This window comes from Chroicocephalus ridibundus, chromosome 9 (assembly GCF_963924245.1).
Source record: "Chroicocephalus ridibundus chromosome 9, bChrRid1.1, whole genome shotgun sequence".
Classification (NCBI taxonomy): domain Eukaryota; kingdom Metazoa; phylum Chordata; class Aves; order Charadriiformes; family Laridae; genus Chroicocephalus; species Chroicocephalus ridibundus.
Genome location: NC_086292.1, coordinates 39,631,468 through 39,655,171, shown reverse-complemented (window position 1 = coordinate 39,655,171; position 23,704 = coordinate 39,631,468). Strand labels below are relative to the sequence as shown.

The following is a 23,704-nucleotide window of genomic DNA, read 5'->3' as shown; positions in this document are numbered from 1 at the left end:
TAAAGATTTACAGAAGTGCACTATTCCTACAGAATATTTTTCAAATATTCCTGAGTACTTTTGGATGGATCTGTGGCAATAACCTCCCCTGAATTTTCTTATCCACAGTCAGCTCTTAGTTTGCCAGTACAAGCTAATGTGAGCTAGGAGGCCAACCCTAACAGTTCAATATCTAAAACTTTAGCATGGTTCCAGATTCTCATATGTTTGTCTTTAGCATTCTAAGACTTTTCAAAATACAGACAGAATCCAAGAACAATGGACTGTGCAAAGGCAGGGGAATAAATTCATCCGCCCTTTTATTTAATTGCGGAGGATTCCTTTTGCCCTATATATCTATGACTCCTCAGACTGAAGACAACCCTGACACTAGAAACAACTGAAGCTAGAACCTACACAATCAAGTGAATTTGCACAGAGGGGTGTGAAATACTGTGCTTTTCATGATTCAGTCGATCTATTCTTATCCTGCGTAATTTCCCTCTCTTCACATTCTCTCCTGCTTTACAAATTGTAAACAATAAGATAGTCTCACTCTCCCAGTTAGGCTGTGCTGAAGTTAACTGTGGCAGTAATCCTATTTTCATTTGCACTTTTTACAGGCCTGGCTTCCTCTGCACTTTCTACAGACTAAAATGTTATTTTAAGAAGCCTAAACAGCATCCATTTTAAATAACAAGACCCAAGTATAAATCTTAACCTGTGTATTTCTCTAAGTTTGGCTGTACTTGGAATTATCAGTCCAGAACATCTCTATTTCAGAGCCCAGTCCTTTTTGCCAAGAGAGATGTTCTTTTATCCTGATTATAGTGAAAAAAGCCAACTTGCTGGCCTGACTCAGGCTGTAATTATTCTATGCCTTTATACAAGCTTTTTATAGTTCCTGGTAGAAAGGCTGAAGGGAATCCTACGCATCCACACAAGGTCTGAAATTTGTTGCCCTCTTGCAGAAAACCATCCAAAAATGACTGAATGAGATTTGTCCCTTCCCTATGTGCTTTTCCTTGCGTATAGTTAAGATGATGCACGCAGCATTTTCCCCCATTTTGTGTTACCAGCTTTAATAACAGAGGAAGGGTCTGACTGCAAATTGCTCTATAAAATAATACAACCAATTTCTCAAAAAAGCACCATTACCTACTTAAATAAAATCATCAAAGAATCAAGTACATACTTTAAAAGGAAACTTGGGACAATAATAAAATCTCCAAGTCAAAATACCTATGCCAACAAGATTTAATATGGCCTCTGAATTTCAAAATAAGCCAAAACTATTCATTCCTGCCATTTACAAAAACAGAATCATTCCAAATTGCCTAAAAGCCATAAGAATCCAGACCAATGACCATCATTTCACAGATTAATCAAATGCCTCGTGCAGACTGGGAAAACACAGGTCTGTGCTGCCCACCTGTTTTCGCTCCTTCAGCATCAAGCCAAAACCTGATACCTATTTTAAATCAATGTGTTCCGTACTACTGCTTCCTGGGAGGCTGGGGGCTGAAGATACATAGAAAAGAGAGCGCCTTTCTCCCAGTTCTTAATGTATAAAAATTACATTAAAAATTTCCAGTAATATAACAGGAAACCTTGCACTTAAATCCTCAAGTCTACTGTGAGTGGACAAATAGAAAGAAAGGCCACCCCACTTATACATGCCACCTACTACTACTATTTTTCTCCTCATCTATATGAGAACTAGCCAATTTGTACTATTTTCAGAATAATATTCAAGGAACACAGGAAGTTACATACAGCACATTTTAAACAAAGTCAAAATACAGAAACCAAGTTCAACTTCAGTTGGGAAATGTTTTAAAGAAATTAAAGTTAATAGAATAAACCCTTCTCTGCAAATCTCTTCTTATAATTTCCTTTAGCTAAAGATAACAACATACTGAATTTAAGTCCATACATAACATATCAAATGCTTTTTTTTTGTACAGAGGATGTATTCATAGCAGTTTGTATTTGCAACATATGCAGCAAATTATACTATTAAACACTTAATCCTAATAAAGTTTAAATTTCACCCCTAACAATAAAGCTTGCACAAATCTTGCTGTACTTGAAATGGGATTCTAGAAATTAGCAATAAGAGTCATGGGTATCTATCATGACAATTAATAATTGAACATTTGAGATGTAAAATCAGCTGTTTAGATTGAAATGTTCTGATGAACTATTAAGGACAATTATGAATATTTTTTTCAATGGGCTAAGGTTTACTTTTTTTTTCATTTAAAAGGTATAGGAAAACAACAGATCGGTGAGAGCCCTGTGAGTCAGTTTACACGTGTGAAAAAACGTGAGCTCTTATGTGCCCTCCGTAGCAGCCATGAAGAGACTGATCCCACTGAGAGTCCTTTGCAGCTGCAGCGCCTTGCAGGAGAGCTGAGTTCCGCACCAATCCTCATGCAGATCCAGGGAGAGAAAAAGAACTACTGCAGCAGAGATCTTCTGGTACTAACAGCCCATATAAACAGCCCAGGCTGCTTGGGCAGCCCTCTGAAAAGAGGAACACGTGTAGATGAGCTACACTAGCACTTTAAAAGCTGAACAGAAACTCATCAAGTATGAATGAACAGAACTTAACAAGTATCAACACAAATGCCTCCACAAAGAGCAAGAAGATCTTCTGAAAGCAAGATCCATTAGAATCAAGCATGTCCACATCAGTCTAAATTTTTCAATTCAAGCATTCCATATATGACATATGACCTATCTAATGTTCATTATAGAGCTCTGAACAGGATTTTCTTCTAAGCTACTTTATTAAAAGAGCCAATTCCAACACAAAGGATAGATCAGGCAAGCAGGCCCCCATTTTACAAGGCCAATCATGCCACTGCAAGCCCCAGTTCGAGCAGGTAATTCAGCCTAGCAAGCTGCATCACCATTCAACGTGAACCATCATTCCTTATTTTTCTTCACCCATCTTCTCATTTAGCTGCACAAAAAGCTTTCTCAACCAAAAATAACACCAGGGTAAATAACTGCGTATTGTTTTTTTACAGCAGCCCTGTAACTTAAATGCAGAGAAGAGTCCATCAGAAACCTGCAGCTATATAACACTTAATTCAGAACAGAACTCCAAGAATTTGGGTCCTTCATCACAAGGACAGGTTAATGGAACTGGACCTACCTTGTATCAGTTGAGGAATCACATTATTGTAAAAATTAGCAAACTGCCTAAGTAGCATGGAAGAATTTCATGAAAGGCTTCACAGTACTCTGATTTTGAGAAGAGCTGGGGAAGAGCTAGCAGGTGCAAGGATGTTGTACCAGGAAACTCTTCTCTCAGGAGACCGGACAGAGTTGATGACACGGGAAACTTGGGTTGCCAACTTTCTACAGAGTATATAACCCTGAAACTCTGGGAAAATGAGTTGGATTATGAAGGTTGAAGAGAGAGGCCAGCCCATTACTGAAAGATAATCTAATTGAATTTTGCCAATTTTATCTGGACGATTACTCTCAAGATGAAGGCTAGTGCCACTTTTTCATTGCAGCTAGTCCATTTTCTTCACTTCTCAGCTCCCTTCTTTCACAGGCCCATCTGGAGCTAAGAAAGCACATAAGTGAAAATTCCCCACAAAGGATTGGTTTTGTGCAGCTAGCTATGCTTTCTCCACACTTAATACAGCTTTTCTTGAGGAGTTCCTCCAAACTCAGTAACCTTACTCTCAGAAGTAAGGCATTCTTGAACAGAGTAAGACAATGTTGAGTGCTAATAGTGGAACCTAAAGGGTGGTTTTGACCATTCGGATCCAGACATACACGTTACTGGTTAATGTTTGCATAATTCATTCACATTTTGTGCCAGAGGAATCTCTTACTTCATGAGTTAAATTTTATTCATAGCTGAAGTCTACATTCAAAATAAGACTGGGCTATTATGTAGGCAAAGACTTATAAAAATTGAAAACTCCCTTTGAAACACATGCTTTCCAGTAAAAGCAGCTAGCAAAATGCAAAACACGGTCAACATTCCAACACCATGATGTCAATTTTCATATGCGCAGACAAAATGCTACATGTAGAAATCAAGTCTCTATCTTCTTTATTTGTGGTGTGCTTGTGTTCCCCTCTATTTTCATTAGCAGAACTGCACCATGCAGTGGAGAGTGCAACCCCTTAAAAGGTTCAAAGGAATCTTCTGAATACAGTAAACCTGGCAAAGAGTCACATTACTTTTAAAAAAGTGAATTTCCACGTTCTGCTTCAGTTCTCCTGAAAAATAGCGTACATGGTCTAAGGACTGGTTTTGATGTTTCCCTCTGCAGTAGTTCAGAGAAATTCCTGCCAACAGGGATGGTCTGGAACACCTGATAAAATGGTCTTCAATGACACACGATGAAAAAGTGACACGTAAAAAAAAAAAATGGAAATCACTTCAAATTTTGCTAGGTTTATAAGCAACAGGCAAATTATCTTTTTATTATATCTGCCTTTTTTTTTTCCAGGGGGATAAATACAATCAATTTCCAAGAAAACTGACAGCTGCAGATGCAGCTTTAAATGCCACCTTCTCCTTAGCAGTTACGTGAAGAGATGAGATGATTCACAGCACCCAACAGGAAATACGATAACCAACTGGTTAGCGCTAATGAAATTCAGCCTCAGTTTGCTTCCTATGGGCAGGCCTTACTCAGGAAAAGCTCCCACTGATGTCTCCAGCAAAGCACCTGCAGACTTCACTGGCACTGTTAGTCAAGTGCAGAGTGTTGTACTGTTGAAGAAGGAAGCCTGAATTTTACAAAATAAGGTCTCACTTGTGGCACAGTAACCTAGTGAAGGCCACAGGGCTCTCCAGCCTGGAACTTTTTCAGGACTGAGGTTTTATAGTGCTTAGGCTGGAAGTCCTCATACTACCACTGATTCAATGTGAACTTTTGGCAGACAAGGAATGATGGGATGCTCCTACAGTACAGTTGAAGAGGACAAGGTCTTGCCTTCAGTGTTCTCAAGGGCTGGCCTTAACATTTGAATTAGCAAAAAAGCCTACAATTCCTACATTTTCCCCATTTCTAAATAGTGGCTTCTATGTGACATATGACAGATGGCCCACAGAGGTCTAGATTCAGCAAGAAAAATAAGCAATTATAAACAAATACATCACTGGTGTTTGCTAAGGACATAATTCAAGCAAGTTCAAAAGATCAGAACAAGACCCACATGTTCTGTTATCCCAGCTAAGGCCCTTCTCAAGATTGTTATCTACAGGAAGAAATTTTCTCCAAGAAGAGATTAGTGTTCCCAGTACATCTCAGTTGCCCTTAGAGAAACTGTGCAAGTTTTTAAAAAGAATTAAAATTCCCCTCATAAATAAAAATTAAAAATATACAGAAAGTTTTCCCTTTCAAAGTAACATTGCTATTTAAGACTAGGTAAAGATTTAAAAGGTTGCACGTTAAGAACAGGTGATGCTAACAGGATATTTGAAAGGCCCATGAGACTTGCAACATTAAGTAAAACGTATTTGCCTACTGATCTAATTGCTTACTAATTTTCAAATCTATTCCCGCTGGATAAGTAACAGCATTTTAAGCCCAGCTCCTGGCATTAAAAATACATTTATAGTTTCCTCTTAGCAAAAGATAAACAGCTGCACAGTAAAAAATCCATATATTAAGATGGCATTCTGTAGGTTTTCTTATAGTTTTAAGCAACCTATTGTGTTCTAAATTTAACTGAAAGACGTAGGAAGAGGAAATGGGAAAAGCATTTGGGTGCGCAGTTTCACACTGGGGTGAAGGCAAGTGCTCACTCATGCAGGGAAAATGTCTGGAATATTTGTGTCTTACAAAGGACTGACCGCATAATGAAAGTGGAATTTAAGCCAAGCCTTATTTAGTAAAATATCAGAAGACATTTCTCTATTTATCTTGCTCAAGGAAATACTAGTGTTTGTTTAAAAACAAGACACTACTCAAGCAATTAAGCAAGATGACCCAAATTTCCTTGCATACTTTAAAAATCATTCCAAAACTTTAAAATTTGAAAATGCGCCAAAAACACAATGAAAGTGTTTGTAAAGAAAAAAAAAACAACAATGTTGTAAAAATAAAAAAATGTTCCAGGCAGACACAAAGAAGCTCAGAATGTAAGCACCAGCTGATCCCTGTCTATAGCCCTTCCACCCCATTCATAAAGGGAACAGAGCTGTCTACAGTACTCAAGTGCGGGCAAACCAGGAATTCACACAGTGAAAGGATGATGCTCTTTGCTTTGGTTTTACACCTTCCCTTCACAGCGTTTCCTACCATTCCATTGGCACTGTTAACTGCTGCCGAGCTCTGAGCTGGCTGTTCCATGAAAAGACTTACCTGAGAATCACCAGTCTAGAGGAGCAGTGTAATTGTTGGTCACATACAGCACCTTATATTCATATAAAGTTATAAAATTGGGCCACAAAAACAGAGCTTGTTCAAGCATTCTTAACAGTTGGCAACATTAACAAAATCCCTACATAGCACACACAACACATTTCTCCAGTGACAGATGTATTCCCTCTTCTGCTTTCTAACAAAAGCGTTGATGAGATCAGCTGAAAGAATCAGTAACACGTTGGATGTACCTGGCAGTTTCCAATAAGAACATCATCTACCAAGCAGGCAGTACTCAAGACACTACTAAGCTATTGGTTTCTTCAGCCAACATCCACGTTAGTCAACCAGGGAACAGTTTAAAACTATTTGGAGACTCAAGAAAACAAAACACCAAATGAGTAATGACACTTTGAAAGCATCTAATAAAAGGAGACTCAAGAGAGGAAGCCAAATCATATCTTAGGGTATTTCATTTATTATCCATCCACAGAGAGCACTGGGCTTGTTTAGCCTTCTGCTTCCACACCGCTGCTACACCGACAAGAGGCTGCAGTAGCTGGGAAAGCAAGGAAAACTCCCGTCAGAAGAGGCGAACCTGAACGTATCGGAACCAGTACTTGCACCAGTAGATGGCCTGGAGCAGTGACAAACACAAGCAGGGAAACAGCGGCAAAAGGCGGGGGGGTGGATTTTTTTTGGAGCTAGTTAATTTCTTGCTGAATCAGACAGCTGGGAATAAAGCCAGTTTCTGTAGCCTTCTCAGAGCTCCTGCAAGGTGCAGGCCAGAAAACACTTAGTGCCAAACAGAGCTTGAGAGAACACAACCCCTTACTCTTCGCATTCTGTGGCAGCGCAGGTGGGCCCATGCCATCTTATTTCTATGACACTGAAAGGCAATAGATCAGGCAGCTAAAACTCTCTTCTTTACCTCTTCATTTACTGTAGTGAGCCTCTGTAGGTCCTTTCACATATACACGCTACAAACGATACCCTGTCTGCTTGCACGCACTGACAAGACATTGTGTCCTATAAATTTTAAGCAGCTTTGATTTTTGGCAGAGCACCTGATGACAGAAAAAACATTACATAAATACAGAAATACATGTTTCCACATATAAACAAATGCACCACTTATTTAATGCTACAAAACAGCATCATTAACCAGTTGGAACCTCCCAGCGCGACACAAATGACAACAGTTAGCATACAACAACAATCTAGTAATTGCAATCGTAAATGCGTTTTTAATATCGTTTCACAATTTAGTTGAGCTGACTTGCATTCACTGTGTTTCTAGTGGATCCAGAAGCATGACAAACTGACATTTCTTGGAAACCACATTTCTCAAAACAGACTGAGAATGCTGTTCTCATTTTCCCTCCATAATGATGTTAATTCTAATAAATATAAAATTAGAAACAGAAATAACATTGTTCCTAAACAATTTATGTAATATGCTGTCTGGAAGGGATATATTAGGCCAAGTTTTCAAAAACTGCCCTCCCTTTATAAACGCGTGATGCTTGTACTTGCACTTCTCAACTATTATCAAATATCTGTACACCCAGGTACTAGAATTTAAACACCAGGAACCTATTCTTTCAAAAGAGTTTTAAGGGTAAAACATTTGGTTTTATCAGCTAAATATGACAACAAACGCTTAGCCAGGCTTTTGGACGTGCCTAAGGCACACCTAATGCCTGGTTCCACTGGATTAATTGAAATTTACCCTGTTATTTCTTTTAAAAAAATCCAGCTAAGTACATACCAATACAGTTGAGTACTTATCAGTATTTGTGTTTAACTTATGTCTCAAGTCTTACTGAAAGTCATCCAAACAAAGGCTCCATGTAACACAGACCCTTCCGAAAATGCTGCCATATCTGCAGTAAGTTTAGCACCCTTGCCTAGCTGACAGTCGCCAAAAAGGGAGTTTGTAGAACTGTACTTCCTCCTAGAAGTTGGAGTGAGGCCATTTTGAAAATATGGCCCTTAAATTCAAAAGCACTTGACAGTCTACATACTTCTCTTATGTGAAACAAAGTTACAGACATGCTTTCGAAACCTAAAGGACTATCTACCAGTGCCAAGGAAGTGAGTGCAGAAGGCATATCAGAACTGCAGTGCTATACAGCTCCTATGCGGGTCTTAGCTGTCTGTCCAGAGTGGCCATGGCTATATCCAATGTCCTGCCTGGAATGTTGTGTTCACGAGCAAACTGTACTTCAAAAACAAACCCACTCTTTCACCATGCACAAAGTGTCTCTGTTTTACTGAGATTTTGCATAATACGAATTACACTGGAATTGTTCAAGTCAGACTGTGTTGGACTGTACGCAGCCACAAGACTTTATCACCAGTATTATCAACTATATAAAAACTTAACACCACACTGACTTAACAGGAAAGCACAACATTTGCACAGTATGATATAACTCATGCCCAAGGATTTCTCGCATAGCCTTACAACATAAACAAGTATAGAGGCACAATTATAAATCTGCTCCCACTATCACTGAAATTAATACATTTTACTGCTTCATTGCAAGCCTCGTTATATTCGGTGTTTACTTAAACCCTGGCTCCTGGAGTCAGGTGAGCATGGAGAACTATTTTAAGAAAAGCTTCAAGCCCAAAAATTGCAGATAAAGACATAAATATGTGAACCCTACAGGTGCTAGAAGTAAAAGCAAATAAAAAAGACTCAGATTTTAAAAATATAAGTTCTTCTGAAGCAAAACTCATTATTTTGGATGGCCAAATCATGATTTCTGAATGAACGGTAAAAGGGCTCTAATATCAGTACAATCAATCACGTACATTTTCTGTGACGCAAAGGCAGGAATGGAATTTGGTGCCCCGTGCGAAACTGCCACCTCAGTGCCATTTATGCCCCAATTTGGTAAGGAATATGAAGGGTCCAGCTGCACCAAGCAGACCTGAATGAGTAATTATCAATGACTAAGCGTTCAAGTATCTGCTAAAACCGAGGATTATCCTAGAGCTATGATTTCATTTCTTCGCTACTTTTTAATTTAAAGAGAAATTAGAAGCCACTGGCTGTTGTGAGAGATTATTCTACACTGAAGGCTTCTGTAAAAGTGTCCGATTCTCAGGTACCTTGCTTTGGAACCAGTGATTTGCAGCTCTACACGCAACTGATTTGAGAGTCCCTGCCAAATTTTTAGTGTAACCTCAATAAAAATTATCATTGCAGTGAGCACTGCTACCCACGTCTGAAGGTGTAGATACAGAATTTGAAAACTATCTTTGCTGCATTGGAATGAATGGGTTCGGACGGCGCTTGAGCTGGTTTTCCTGAGTTGTATCACTGCAAGCATCGCTCATAAAAGCTACGATAAAACTATTTACTAAGAAAACAAAAACAAATAAATGAGATAGTAAAAGAATCCCTTCACTGATATCATCTGTACTTTTGGTCATCTCCCATAGCTGAATTAAATTTTTTATACCTTTAAAAAAATAAGTATTCATACATAGTCTGCATCTCAAGTCACAAGACAGATTCACCACAATTTTTCTGGCAATTCAGCTCTTTTCAATTGTAAATTGGGGGTAACAGCAGTTCAGATCCTATGAGCACTGGCTGAGCAATCATTATTAGTCATAACTTCAAAGCAGGTTTAGAAACTTACATAAGTTTTCTGGTAATGCTGTCACTGAGTTACAACCTTGTCAATAACAATGAATATTTTAAGTCAGAACACTTCTACAGAGTCTCAAAAGTGTTATTTGTCTGTAGAGGCATTTCAATCTTCAAACTACGGCTAAAACCACAGGCCTATGGAGGCTGATGGCAAAACTCCAGATGGATGCAGAATTGCAACCTGCCTACAAAAAAGGAAAACTGCTTCAGATTCAACTCTGGACTTGCAAAGCTTATCCGGATATTTTTGCCTAAAGTTACTGGAGATTTAAGAATCCTTACTATTGTGTGGCACATAGATCGTAATTATTTTCTGACCATTGGTGCACAACGCATTCAGTAACTGTAACACAATATTCCAAAGGTTTTCCACAAAGATGGTCTCCAAGCCCGCTATGTCATATAACGGACATCAGATTTTTGGCCTTGCAAAACTCAACCTTAAAGGCATTTACTATGTTGGTAGTTTTTGGCATATTGGTTATGGCAGAATCATTTTGAATAAGATAATGTTTTCAGTATGTATACCCTTTATATCCAAAATATCACAGATAGTTAGAAAAAAAAAAAACCACCATAACGCAGGGAGGGATTGCAGAAACGTAAATCACGGGAGCAACCAAAAGTTTATTCAATGAAGATGTGACCTATGAAACTTTCCCTTCCACAGAAACCCAGAGCTAATGCTTCTTAAATATCCAGATATGGGGTCTTTGCTGTTATTCCCTCCCCAGACATTAGCAACCTCATGGTCTTTGGAGGCAAAATGGACTGACTGGTAGAGGGTTTCATTTGTACTGCAGGAGCCTAAGAAAATATCAGCAGATAGCTGATTTGTAAACAACATACCAGAAAATAAATCTAAAATGAATCCATGTGTAAAATCCTCGATGACATATTTGTCTGTATGAATCTGCTAGCCATCATTTCTTGCTCCCATTAATCCACTAGTAAGTATATGCAGATACACAGTTTTACATGTATTTTATAACAAATATAACAGCGTCTAGTTGAATGGTGTAATAAAATGTTACCACAAGGTTAAGAAAGAGTTAGTTACCAGGCTAAACATCCTGCCTTTTCAATTACCAGTATGGAACCACCCGTACTTGAGAGATCGCTTAAAACCCAGCAAAATCAGTCTTGGATACTTCTATTTTGTTTACTAGCTCAACCATCTCCAAAAGTCTGTAGTATTGATTGCTCACCTGCTACCATGTGCGAAAAACTAAGAGGCTTTTACACCGTATTTAGCAATAAATACACATGAATGGTTACATTCAAGGCCAAGGATATAGTTAATGTTCACAAATACATATAGTCCGTGGAATACAGTAACTTCTTTGGATAGATTCATCATTTAAATCTTTAGATTTAAACAGAATAGATGTTTAGAAACAAACAATGAATTATTCCATCTTACTGCTACCATTTGGGGGGGGGGATGTTTGTTTTTAAGAAAAAAAAAAACATACAGACATTATTTGCTGGTATTAGCATTGGTTTAGGCTAATACAGTTGCATTCATTTCCTTTATATTGGCACAGACCAGAAAAAGTAGGCTCTATGTCTGCACAGTCAAGGCTAGCCTGTAAGTGATCTCCTCCTGAATCATTTATGCCACTGCTCTCGGGCACAGAAGAGATTTAACGAACAGGCAGTTCAGCAATGCTCAGTGGTAAACTGTTCGTTGGGTTATCCTAGGAAATCGAACTTCCCTACCTAGTATAGCAACCAATCTGCCCCTGACAAAACGTCAAACTTGAGATGCTGCACAACTGTAAGGGCAGAGTTCGGTTTGGAGCCCAGCTGAGCCCCGTGCTGTGCCTGTTACCACGCTGTGAAGAATCAGAAAGGGCTCCTCTAACCAGAGTTAACTTCCATTTCTTCTCAGTAACAGCTACCTCTTTTTCACAACTTCTCATGTTAAAGTTTTCTTTGCGTTACATTCATACCACATTTCCACCACATTCTTTTAGAATGGTCATTATTTTATCCTGTACCTGCCTCAAGCAGGATGAAATTAATCAATTGCACATAAGTGACGTGACATAGACTTGTGACCTTGCCCAGCATCCAATTGTTTCTAATTGATTAGCTCCAGACATAAGCACTTTAATAGCCAAAAACAACACAAGTGGAAGCTATGGTACAATATCAGGGTAGAATGACTGTGTGTGGTCCATATAGTATGGCCCCAAGCAACCAATTAAAGAATTAATGGTTATTGGATACCAAAAATGTTATGTTAAATAATATAAAATATCTTTAATGTGCCTAAAATTGTGATAAAACACATAAAACTTAGGAGCAGAAGGGCCTCCTACAAGACTGGGGTTAAGTGCTAATGATTCAAATATGCCAAATAGATTAGAATATTTTAAAGCACAATCAAGACCAAAAAAAATTGACCTGGATTGAAATGTTCATAAAGCTACTCACAATAGCCTATTGATTACTACAATGTGTTTGGGTTGTTTTTATTATAAAGAGACAAGTGAAGCTATGCCAAACCATTCGTGGAGAAGAGGAAACTATGCCACTACTGGTTCCAGTTCTACAATAAGAAAAATATGAAAGAAAAAAAAAACAACACAAGAAAAATATTGTAAAAGAAAAATGGTCTCTTCATAACCAAAAAGGCCCAAACACAAAGTTGACATTTCCCTTCTCTGAACTTCTATTCTCATCTTGAACAGAACTATTAAGTGAACTTTACATACTACTTTCTGAGTGGTTTATAGGGCCGGTTTTTACAGCATCACTCAACTGCTTGCACACAAAAATACAAGCTGAACAGGCACAGCAAATCAGTAACATTTTTGTTCTTGCATAAGAAATATGCAAACAAAAAGCAGAAGATCCCACTGTTGCCCTATCTACTTGGACATTCACTGAATGCACTGCATTTTACTGCACAATCAATACGAATAATAATCTTTACCTTAATGGTGAGTCCTCTAATCAAGTAAGCAGTGTACTTCCATGACTAGCTGCAGCCATAATACAGATACGGGAGGTGTTCATCAGCAGGTAGCTGCCAAATGACTCGCAGCACACAGTGCACTCAGCAGTGCTACTGAGAGTGGGTTGGAGCCCCATTCCCACTGCCTTAAACCTCAAAGACCACCCTAAATCGCTCACAGCTTACTCAGTTGTTTAGTACGGTCTCCTCAGTTCTTCATACTCCTTCTGAATTTACTTTTGCCTGCTGTATTATCCTTCAATTCAAAATTCTTCAGGATGTACACTTATATAATGCCCAGCACATCAGGCTCCAGTTTGAAACCACCATTTCTCAGCATTGCAATAGTAGAGTCATAGAATCGTCTAGGTTGGAAGGGACCTTTAAGACCATCGAGTTCAACCGTCAATCTAACACTGGCAAACAACCACTAAACCATGTCCCTACGCACCACGTCTACCCAACTTACAAAAGGTACACAACAGTATTACTGTAAACAGCATCACTGATTTTATTTGAAACCAAGACTTCACTTTTTTTGACAAAACTACTACAATACTTCAAAAAATTATGCTATTTATTTCAAGAAATATTCTTCAGTTTATTTAGCTATGCTTTTTCAAGGATTTCTGAATTTGGGTGTATTTAAGACTGAAGAATCCTTGAAACATTCTGTGCTGTGGGAACTATCAGTATAGAGAATGACATACTATAACAACATCTCTGCTGCATGCCAGCACACCATATTTCTTGAAGTACTCACTTCTTGGAACAGATTAGGCTCAAGTGTCAGGCAATAGATCAGTTGGCAGCTATGGTTTTCCTCCATGGTTCCTGTATTCATTGAACACTTGAAGCAAAGATCTTTTTGGACCACCTTCCCCCCCCAACACTGACTTCCAAGTGCTTTAGATGTTTCTACCCAGGTATTCATATAACCCTTGTCACTTACAGTATCTTAACATTTATCAGGTGTTAAACCTCCTGGGAGCAAAGAGCAGCTGTGCTGTCTAGAAAGACCCATGGCATTACACACCTGGCAAGATCTCCCCTTGGTCCCCATACAGTGAAGTCAGGTAGAATATTACTAGGAGGAGAGAGAATATTCATTTCCCGCATGGATGTCTTTTAAATTCAGTTCAGTGAAAGGAAAACCTTCTCACTGGGAGCCTTTTATTTACAGTGCAGTTCCTTCAGCAGTGGAGAAGGTTTTAAAAAAAAACCAAAAAGTAATTCCAAGTGTGCAGCAAGATCATCTGATAAAGGACCGGGCATGACAATAGCAACAAATTCATTACCTACCTGTAGATGAGCATAGATAGCAATAGCAAGCCAAGTGATCTCCCAGGAGAGCCCTGTGGCTTTAGGGCTGGCCATCCTCATGCCTTGGGGCTCTGCTGAGAGAAATTGTTTCAAGTTACAAACAAAATCAAGTGGGCTCCGCCAGAATTTCAATGACTAAAGCAAACCGGGCAAAGGCATGGAACCAGCCTTTGGAAGAAACACAATGCAAACACCGGAGTTTTGTGCTGGCCAGAGCAGCAGACGCGCAGTGCATGCCATGAGCACAGCCTGCAGGGTGAGGTAGTTCCAATTAAGGAACAGAAAGGGGGGAAAATGAAAGATTTGGGGAAGCTGGCAATAGTGAGCAAGTTTGATTATCTCCGGAACATAGGTCAATTTATCTAATTGGGAGCCACTCCCATCTTGATCTCCAGAAGGTAAAATCCAAGGAGCACAGGATTTCTGATGTACTGCTCCAGCACTTTCACCCAAAGCTGAGAGCCCAGCCCTGGGACTTCAGCAGTCATTTGCACTGTCTTTGACAGCTCTGATCATGACAGCTCAGAGACTAAGTGATCAGGGAAGAAAAAAAAAAATTCCATCAATTTAGCAATCATCACCATTACAGGGCCAACATGAAACCGTCAGTCACTTTCACTAAAAACTTCAATTTAAAATTGCCAACAAGAAAATAGATCATGTAACAATGCTGCTAATTCTCTTTAATTCCTACTGTCAATGCACCTTTTTGCTTCAGACTATTCATTACCACAGTGATCCCAAAATAGTACAAGCTCCACACACTCCTAATACACATGCACACAAACAGCCCTTCCTCCCCTCCTCCCAGCCACCACCCCACTATTTCGCAAAGCCCCACAGTGAATGCAAATCTCTCCTTCACAAAAAGTACTCCTTTCTAAAAAGTCAGATCTCCCAAAAGAAAGCCACCTATCCAAACAGTTCTTGCACCTGTCAAATAAACATAATAAGGATTCCTTACAGAAATAAGTGTTTTATTCCCTCCCTCAAAAAAAAAAAGTTCCTCTCCCTCCCAAAACTTTTAGCACCTCTAGATGCTTTTGTCATTCAAGAGTTTCAATCAACTGTAGCAATAAGAGAAGGAATATTTTTTAACACACACACACACACACACCCCGGCATTGCTGAGAGCCACAACTGGCAAAACACACCAGACGCCGGTACTTCACAGGTGTCGGTGCCTGGGCTCCCCAAGGGCTCTATCAAGCGACCCGCGCCTCTGCCCTCTCGGCCGCCCCTCGCTCACGCTGAACCCGACCGGCCCCTTTTGGGGAGCCGCCCGCGGGGCCCGGCCCGGGAGCGCGCTCGGGGAAGGGGGTCGGGGAGACTGCCGCTGCCCGAGGGGTGGCCCGGGCTGCCGCAGGGCTCCCCTCCCCCGAGCTCACCCACCTGGTGCGGCGCCCGGCTCGGCGGGGAGCTCGCAGCGGGGCTGGGGCCGGGAGGGAGGCGGGGAGCGGGTCCGGCTCCTCCGGCGCCTCCTTCCCGCTGGCGGGGCAGGGGAGAGCCTTGCCTGTCACGGCACCGGGGATACAGCATCCTGCATCACGAGCGGCGGCCCCTCCCTCACGCCAGGCTCCAGCCCACCGCCGCACGTTAGCCAAGGTCCTAGAGGCTGCTGGCGGCGGGCCGCCCCCGCCCGCCCCGGCCCGGCCCGGCCAGAGGCGCCCGGGCGCCTCCACCTGCGGCGCGGGGCCGCGGCCCGGCCCGACGCCCGCTCCGCTCCGCGGCACCCCCCCGCGCAGCCGCCGCCTCCCCGGCCAGAGCGAGCGGGCGGGCGGCCAACGGGGCCCGGCCCCCTCCCCGGCTGCGGAGACACCGGCGGAGCCCCGGTGTCGGCGGCCGAGACCCCGGCGGCCCGGGACCGAGCGGTTCGTCTTCCCCCGAGGGGCAAAAGCTACCGTGAAGTCAGCCCCCGAATCTGATGCAAAGCAGCTTCCAAAACCACAACCATCCTGTGTCTCATCTCCAAGTAACACTCACAATACAGCTGCAAATCTGCTCACACACCGAGGAGGTCTTTAATCATGCTGCCCTCTACGATATTTTTAGATTTCCTACTGTAAATCTGACGAGTATGTCTCGTAGGACAGCTTTGCTCCCGTTCTCCCTCTCAGCTAAACAGGAACACTAAAATCCTCTACCTTTGCTCTACGGCTTCCACTGATGTCCCAAGCTCTCGTCGAGTCCGCTAAGAGCAGCACGTAGAAAAAGGGCTATTATCCCTGCCACTGAAGTTAAAAATATGCTCCAGTGAACTAAACATAACCGATGAAGAGTTTGTTCAAATATGTTGCACTGGAAACTTTTCCAATCTGTTTAGGTTTCTCACCAGCACGGGAAAGCGCCTCCTCCATCGTTAGGAACAGAGTGCCCTCTGCTGAAACTAGGCTGACAGAGACCGGCCCAAGGCGCGGCGGGGACCGGGGAGCCGCCAGCCCGGAGCGGGGGGAGCCGCCAGCACAGAGACCTCCGCCGCCTCCCTGCCGCTGTCGGGCTGCGACTGCTCCGTCTGCAGGTTCACCCCGACAGTGGGCAAGCTGTTCCTTCCAGTCTGCACATTATCACAACAACAGGCTGTGTAACAGGCAAGAGTAGAGAGCTAAGGACTCAATCTTTTCTTTTTCTAATACTGGTCAGATGAAAGTGTATTAACTTTCTGGGAAGCTTTGCGTTTCCATCCATTTCAGTTGCTGCAGTTACTTAACCACATAGCTGTTTAACTAGGACTTCAGTTATATCCCAGCAATCTGTTATCGTCACCAAAGATACACAGGTGCAGGCAGCACATACTTCAGACTTGATCACAAGTGGTTTTGAAGCCAGAATTTAGCCATTAGATCAACTGATGCGGAACATCAATTTTCCTGTCCCAAAACTACGACTGGTAGTACTACAAGAACAAAACCAAAGGATGTTCACAACCGCAGGATGAAGCTGTCCCTCAAGAACTGCTGTCTAGTTAGGAACAAACACAGTTTGCACCATCCCTATTTAGAATATCGCTTCTCTTAAAATTATTTACTACTCAATAGTGAAGCAGTCTCCTGAGTCCCTGAAGCAAAAGCTGCAGAACAGGCTATTAATTTGTCTGCCAGATGGGGAAATTTAGACAAAATAGCTCTGGCTATGTTCCTAGCACTGGTATCAGCCATAGATTACATTGAAAGGTTTGGCCCTGACATTCTAATAGCATTTTCCAAATTTGAATGCTGGTCATTTTTTCCCTTCTTCAGTGCTACTCATCTTCGTGTTCTCTACTTTCTCCTCTCAGCTTACTCTGATCCTTTCCTTCAACGCTGCCCCTGGTTGTTTGCTTCAGATCACTTGGCTGTGTGCATCCCTAACCATAAAGAATAATCAAACATCACATATGTGAGTCTAAGAAAAGTGTGCTCATCTCCTGCAACAAATTTGAGAGTAGAAAGGAAGTGGTATAATAGGAAGTAGCCTGGGTTAGACAGCTCACATCACATTCACTGACTTAAGTGAGGCTGCTGCTTCCTTGTGTGATCTGGATCTTAGATTATAGGCCCCATGTCTGCCTTCATACAGCGTGTAAGAAAACAGAGGTAAGCACCTGCAAGCGTTACACCCCAGGCAGATTTCAGAACCATCATTATAATAAATAATGCAAATACCTTGTGATACCTAGCTAGTAAAACAGCAATTGGCAATATGTCTTGCCCAAGCTACTGAAATAACAGTGGTGTTAACTCCATTCTCCCCCACTGCCCATGGTCTGGTTTTGCTTTTATTACATTGAAGTCATCCTTTTTGTGAAGAAGATGAGCACCCAGGAAATAACAGTATTTGAAGCATAAAAATAGCCTAGGCCTACCGCTGGAAACTACACAGGGGTTTTGACAGCTTTTAACAGGGCATTTTCCTACGTTGATCTCATTCCCATTGAATCCTATTTGCTGCCTCCCATATCCAATTTAATTTCTTCACCTCTGCCTCACTCCACACCACTGCCACTTTACTCTCTTCTCTCCAGACTCCCACTGAACCTGGAAGCTTTGGGATTTTCACTCCTGTTGGAGATCTCCATAACCCCTTCTGCTGAGTCAAGCAACAGCTGAAAGAAACTCAGGTGTCCAGGCAAGGTCTGTTTGACAACAACCACTTCAAAATTCAGAGCACCTGCAGCTCCATGATAGACCCCTTCAATATGAACCCTGAAGTTAAAGGCCACAAGCTTAGAGGTCCCAGAAGCCTAATTTTCATCCCTGGAGGAGTTTTTCAGCAATTCTGCAAAAACTAATTGACCACTCAAGTTTAAAAGAAATCATCATTTGCTAAGGAAATATTTAACTTCCCTTCTGCTCACTCTCTCTTGTCTGCATGGATTATAAACACTTTAGGACAGGAACTATTATTTTTTGACTATTACACTATGTTTGCTCAATTGCTGGTCCAGTGTCAAGTCCTTTAGGTACTACCTTATTAGCACTTTCACCACACAATCCTCTAACTCTCCCTCCTCATGCTACATTAGTTTGGCAGAGCTGGTATAAGATTTTGAATGGGAAAGAATAGTGATGCTCTTAACACTCAGAGTTCACATGCATAATTCCTGTATTTGTCTCTTATTATTAGCAATGCTTTTTTATTACATACATACTTTTATTCTGCTGCTCTCTGAAATACACATCATCTAAACGACATTAAATGAGACAGCTGTAAAGCCCTTACTATTCATAAAATTGTGAAATATGGACTTTCACACTTATTATTTCATTGAACACATAATCATGATCTCGTCCATCTGTACAGCTGGCATGGTCTCTCACGAGAAAGCTGGTTGGAAATATGATGGTCTTATCCTTTGTTTTATACTGACTTAAGACCATGTGTCTTCACTACCAAACACAACCATGAAATATTTGGTCATTCGTTGATTTGCATTCAATTGTAACAACAGAAAATTTCAACTTACACTCAACAGTGCAGGAAGAAAAGAGAGAAAAAAGATCTTGCAAGATATAACTAAGGGCAAAACTGAAAAAACTTAAATCTCTGGTCAGGTAAGCAAAAACCTCTGTTCAATTACATGATAATCACCAGCTTTCACTCTCTCAGTGAACGTTAATAGAAAGTCTTCTATTAATCTAAAAGAAACCCCACATTTCTCTATTTATCTTTGTCCTGAAATGCAGGTACACATAATTCTTCAGCAGCCTCCACTTATATAGAAATATTCTCTCAAAACAAGTTCAGCTAAGCAAATCTGACTATCATGAAGGCCATTCTTTCATCATAACAAAAGTTTATACTACTCAGGAAAAAATACTTTTGGCTAAACTACAAATTTAAAATCCATTGAAACAGTGCAGAACAACATTTGGCTCATAAATCAGGATTATGTCTAATGAATACCAAAACTGGAAGTATCCTGCCGAGGCCCCATGCAGAAAACAGGATTTTGGTTTGAGGTCTCAACATTATCAGTAATAGAGCCGCACCTGATTGACTAATAAAAGGAAAATGTTAAATTTCCTGTAACTAGAGTCATGAGGGCCCTGACACGGTATAATCAGCTCTTTGGCCCTGCATTGCATTTGTATAGGGTGCTTGTTTACCCTGAAATAACAAGCTCTCTGGGGTAGAGAGCAATCACGCACTGTCACACTTCACAAACGTGTTATACCCTATAAAGGGTAGAGCCTCTATTACTATAAAGGTACAAAGTTCAGCTACAGCACTGTGTCTTTGATTTCTTGGTGTTATGGAACCCATTGCGTTCCACATTGATGCTTGCCCTGGGCTTTGGAAACAGCTCCATCAATATAGTAAGTAGGGAAAAAAATTCTTGTGGCTTAAAGAAAGAAAAACTACTTATGTATAAACCTAAATATTATAGAAGAAAACTACTGTCTTCCTCTCAGTTTGTGTTTAAATGAATCTAGCATTAACCAATACAGTGTATACAAGTGGTCACTGTTTCAAGTATTTGAATAAATATTTGTCCTTTCTTGTCTCTCAAATTCCTTTTTATCCTCAAGCAAAGCAACTTGTGGCTCTTTTGCATATTTATGATCCTGTACAGTAGTAGCAGATGCATTAAATTTCATGACTCTCCAGAACAAACACATCTTGATTCAGATGGCACATACTTACTTTTTGTTGTAGTTCAGTTTCACAGCCCTAACTAAAACACTAGAACCAACATTTTGAGATAAATTTACAATAAGCTTACATGATCATGTTGTGGTTTTGCAGCATACCTTTTCAAAAGGATTTAGGTGCTTATTGCAGGCATAATTAGAAAACAGGAACTTTTATAGATGAAGATTGGATGCAGATAAGTCAAAATGAAAAATTCATCGCACAAGTAAAACAGCTTTGGTTTATTTACACATAGCTATGTGTTCTTTAACAGAGCTCTTTTCCTAGATTGCAAAAAAATGCAACCCCACTGAGGACTGTAGATATGCCAGATTTGAATTCCTGAACTTGTCTGCCCTATTCTTCTCATGCAACAACGACAACGATCTGTTTTCCTCAGTCGGTGATGGTCCTGACTTCTGTGATTGTTAAAAAAAAAATGTTATTAAGTGCTATGCGAAGGAGGCAACATTTGGTGATAAACAGGGCTCTGAGGAAATCAGTTATGTTGCAAGTCATGTGCAACAGACAGAGGGCAGCAGGACAATTACTGCCCTCACTGTAATGGTTCACCGGGGAAAAGCAAGAAGAGTGAAGTAGGTGACCTGAGTCTCACAGGATGACCTGTGCAAGTCACTACATGAGTGTCTAAAGATGCACACCAATATGGAAACAGGAGAAGAGAACATAAGCACAGAACAAACGGTGAGAAGGAATGAGAAAAAAAGGACAAGGTTAGAAGAAATACATGACGCATCATAAGGAGGAATACTAGTGACAAAGACAACGTGGTTATGAAAGCAGAAGATGAATGATTAATGTAGGAAAATCAGCAAAACCAGAGGAAAGAATAAGCATGGGTAACAGTTGAAACAGATTAAAAACTTAAATTCCCCAAACAAAAGTGAGGTCACCAGAAAGTAGCTTCAGAAAAGTGACATTGTGCATCAAATGTTCGACAGTAAGAGGAACAAAATTTCCACTTTCTCATACATAGTTTGTGTGTCAATACAAATACAGAAAAAAAAAAAACAACAAAACCCATAACACAAAATGGTCGCACAGTCCTGTAACCTTGTGTGGGTGGGAACAAAGCAGCAAATAAAACTTGAAGCCCAAATCCAAGAAGGTACCAACAGAGGATAGAACCCCAGCTCTATCTGTACAGTTGAAAGTAAACATGAGGACAGAAAGCAAGGCTGAAATTCACTTCTGATTCTTTTGTTCTCTTCTACTTGCCAACTTCTTTTGCTATGCTGGCAAATGCTCTTGTTTCTTGAGTTGCACATTTACAGTCTTCACTGAGACTACATTGTGAATAATTACCAAGAAAAAGTATCCATTCTCCTCACCACAGCCAGGCTGCAGCTCTTGTGCTCCGTATCAAGCGAGGTATTGAGTGAAGTGCAATAATAGTGGGATAAGCTATTTGTTCTCTATGAAATGGATTCAACTCATCTCAACTCAGCAATATTTCCTAGATATAAATTAAGACATTTTTGTTATTATATTCTACTAAAAGAGATAGAAGTGACTTCATTTTCACAAGGGACTCAGATTTGACTTAGCTTTCGTGGATCAGAAGTGGTTCCTGGCTCCTCTAGAAGCCAACAAATGCATTCGTTATTCTTATTAACAATTGGTGATGACATAATTGAATACAATCTATTTGACAATGAGGATAAAGAAGGGTTAGCAAGATTTGGTGGACAGAGGGAAAGAAAGTTTGTAAAGCTCCAGACTCACAGTTTGGAGCTCCTTAGTCACCAGAAAACCAGCTTATTTTCCGCTTTCCTTCATATTTTCCTCTTTGCTTGCTTTGTTGCCTTATGCTATGAGAAACCCTCATAATCTCTGACATTTCTTCAAAGTTTGACACTAGTATTAGTAAAGACTATCAAACAAAATTCTATTTTTGCAGACCCATGCAGTACCCTAAGACTTCTTTTCTTCCCTGTTCTGTATAGACATTCCTTACAGACCTTAAGGTGCATTCTACATAAAACTGGAAGAGAACATACATCTTCAGACAGCGAGCCAGATTCTAGTCAGAGCAGTAGCGACACAAGCCATACATAGGAAGAGCTTCTCTGCATTTGTACACAAGGACAGAATTTGGTCACTGGCAAACTGGAAACTAGGGCAGCCTAAGACAGAACCCTGTCATGTGTCACCTACAAAACATCACGATCAGATATGTTTTCTATATTTCATGTTTTACCAAACAAAATTTATTTTGTTTACTTTTGCATCTGGTAATGCCACAAATAATTTCATGTCTTTAGTGATTACCAAATTATAGAAAGCTGTTGTTCCAACACAGGCAACCACCCCTGTAAACTGACTGACTTTTGCTTAATTTACTTAGGCAAGTATGGGCATATGTAGAATTACTACACAGGAGGATCACTCGTGCAGTTACATGTTCTGGAAAGGTCTTCTCCACCTACGTATACTACCACAAATGCCACAGGAACAGAAATCACCCTTTAACCTTTCTGGTAGGTAATCTCTAATTTTCTCATGGAACTTCCATACCTACTCTAGTAGCGTGGCAACCATTATCGGGCTAGTAGAACTCAATCTGCCTTCATTAGCTCTGGATATGTGTGAGTCACTAACATCTGTCTGTAGATAGACTGCTCAGTAAAGTATTTACTGCTGTATTCTAATACATCAGAGTAACACCATTTGAAATATTACTATAATATGTACAGATTTCTTAAAGTGTTAGAGAGGCTACCCAGTGATACCTTGGGGTTTTTTTACAACTGATGTTTAGGAAAAGACACTCATGAATTAGAGAGCAGAATTACAATCAGAGAAAAACAGTAAAATGCTACAAAATTTCTGCTGTCTATGCTGACTCTGCATCCATGCCTACATTTGCTAGCACAGTATCTGCACATTGGTCAAGCTTGTCTGCTTTCTATGCAGAGCCTCAAATGTATTTAACACTTAAAAAGTAAAAATGAATTCAAACATTTTGTATCAGGTCACAAAAAAAGTCTAAAAAGAGATACTATTATCAACAAACTTGGCCTTACCTAAGTATTTAGCAGTCATTGCTCTATCAGTCTGTCATCCAATGAGTAGAAATATCCAGCTGCTTCCTAACAGACAGAGAGCCAAGTCAGGTAGCCAGGCTGGCAGCGCAGGAGCCACAGCAGCTACAGCCCTGTCCCACTGCTCCTCAGCAAGATACACAGATTGCAAGAGGCAACATCCAGAATTCACAGGCAAATTTGCAGTAACTAGGCAAGCACAAGTTCAAGCTAGAAACCACCATAACAGAGCTTAAAGAGG

The 23,704-nt window shown here is 40.6% G+C and overlaps 1 protein-coding gene across 7 annotated transcripts in view; it reads right to left on the bottom strand.

The window, feature by feature from the left end:
* The window catches only part of ADAMTSL3 (ADAMTS like 3), a 188,306-nt gene extending 171,760 nt beyond the window's left edge, over positions 1-16,546 (bottom strand). For 2 of the 7 annotated variants that reach the window (XR_010072614.1, XM_063347170.1), the window contains exons 1-2: positions 16,298-16,385; positions 14,267-14,358 (exon numbers count right to left, since the gene is read on the bottom strand). Coding sequence is in view for 6 of the 7 variants with exons in the window: in XM_063347170.1 (XP_063203240.1) it covers positions 14,267-14,358; positions 16,298-16,316 (111 nt within the window). In the remaining variant the exon portion in view is untranslated. Of the gene's footprint in view, positions 1-14,266; positions 14,362-15,404; positions 15,619-15,679; positions 15,921-16,188; positions 16,247-16,297; positions 16,386-16,431 lie in introns of those variants that run through there. The other 5 variants (XM_063347175.1, XM_063347173.1, XM_063347174.1 and 2 more) reach the window with 5 other exon arrangements.
* Between the last annotated feature and the right edge of the window lie 7,158 nt (positions 16,547-23,704).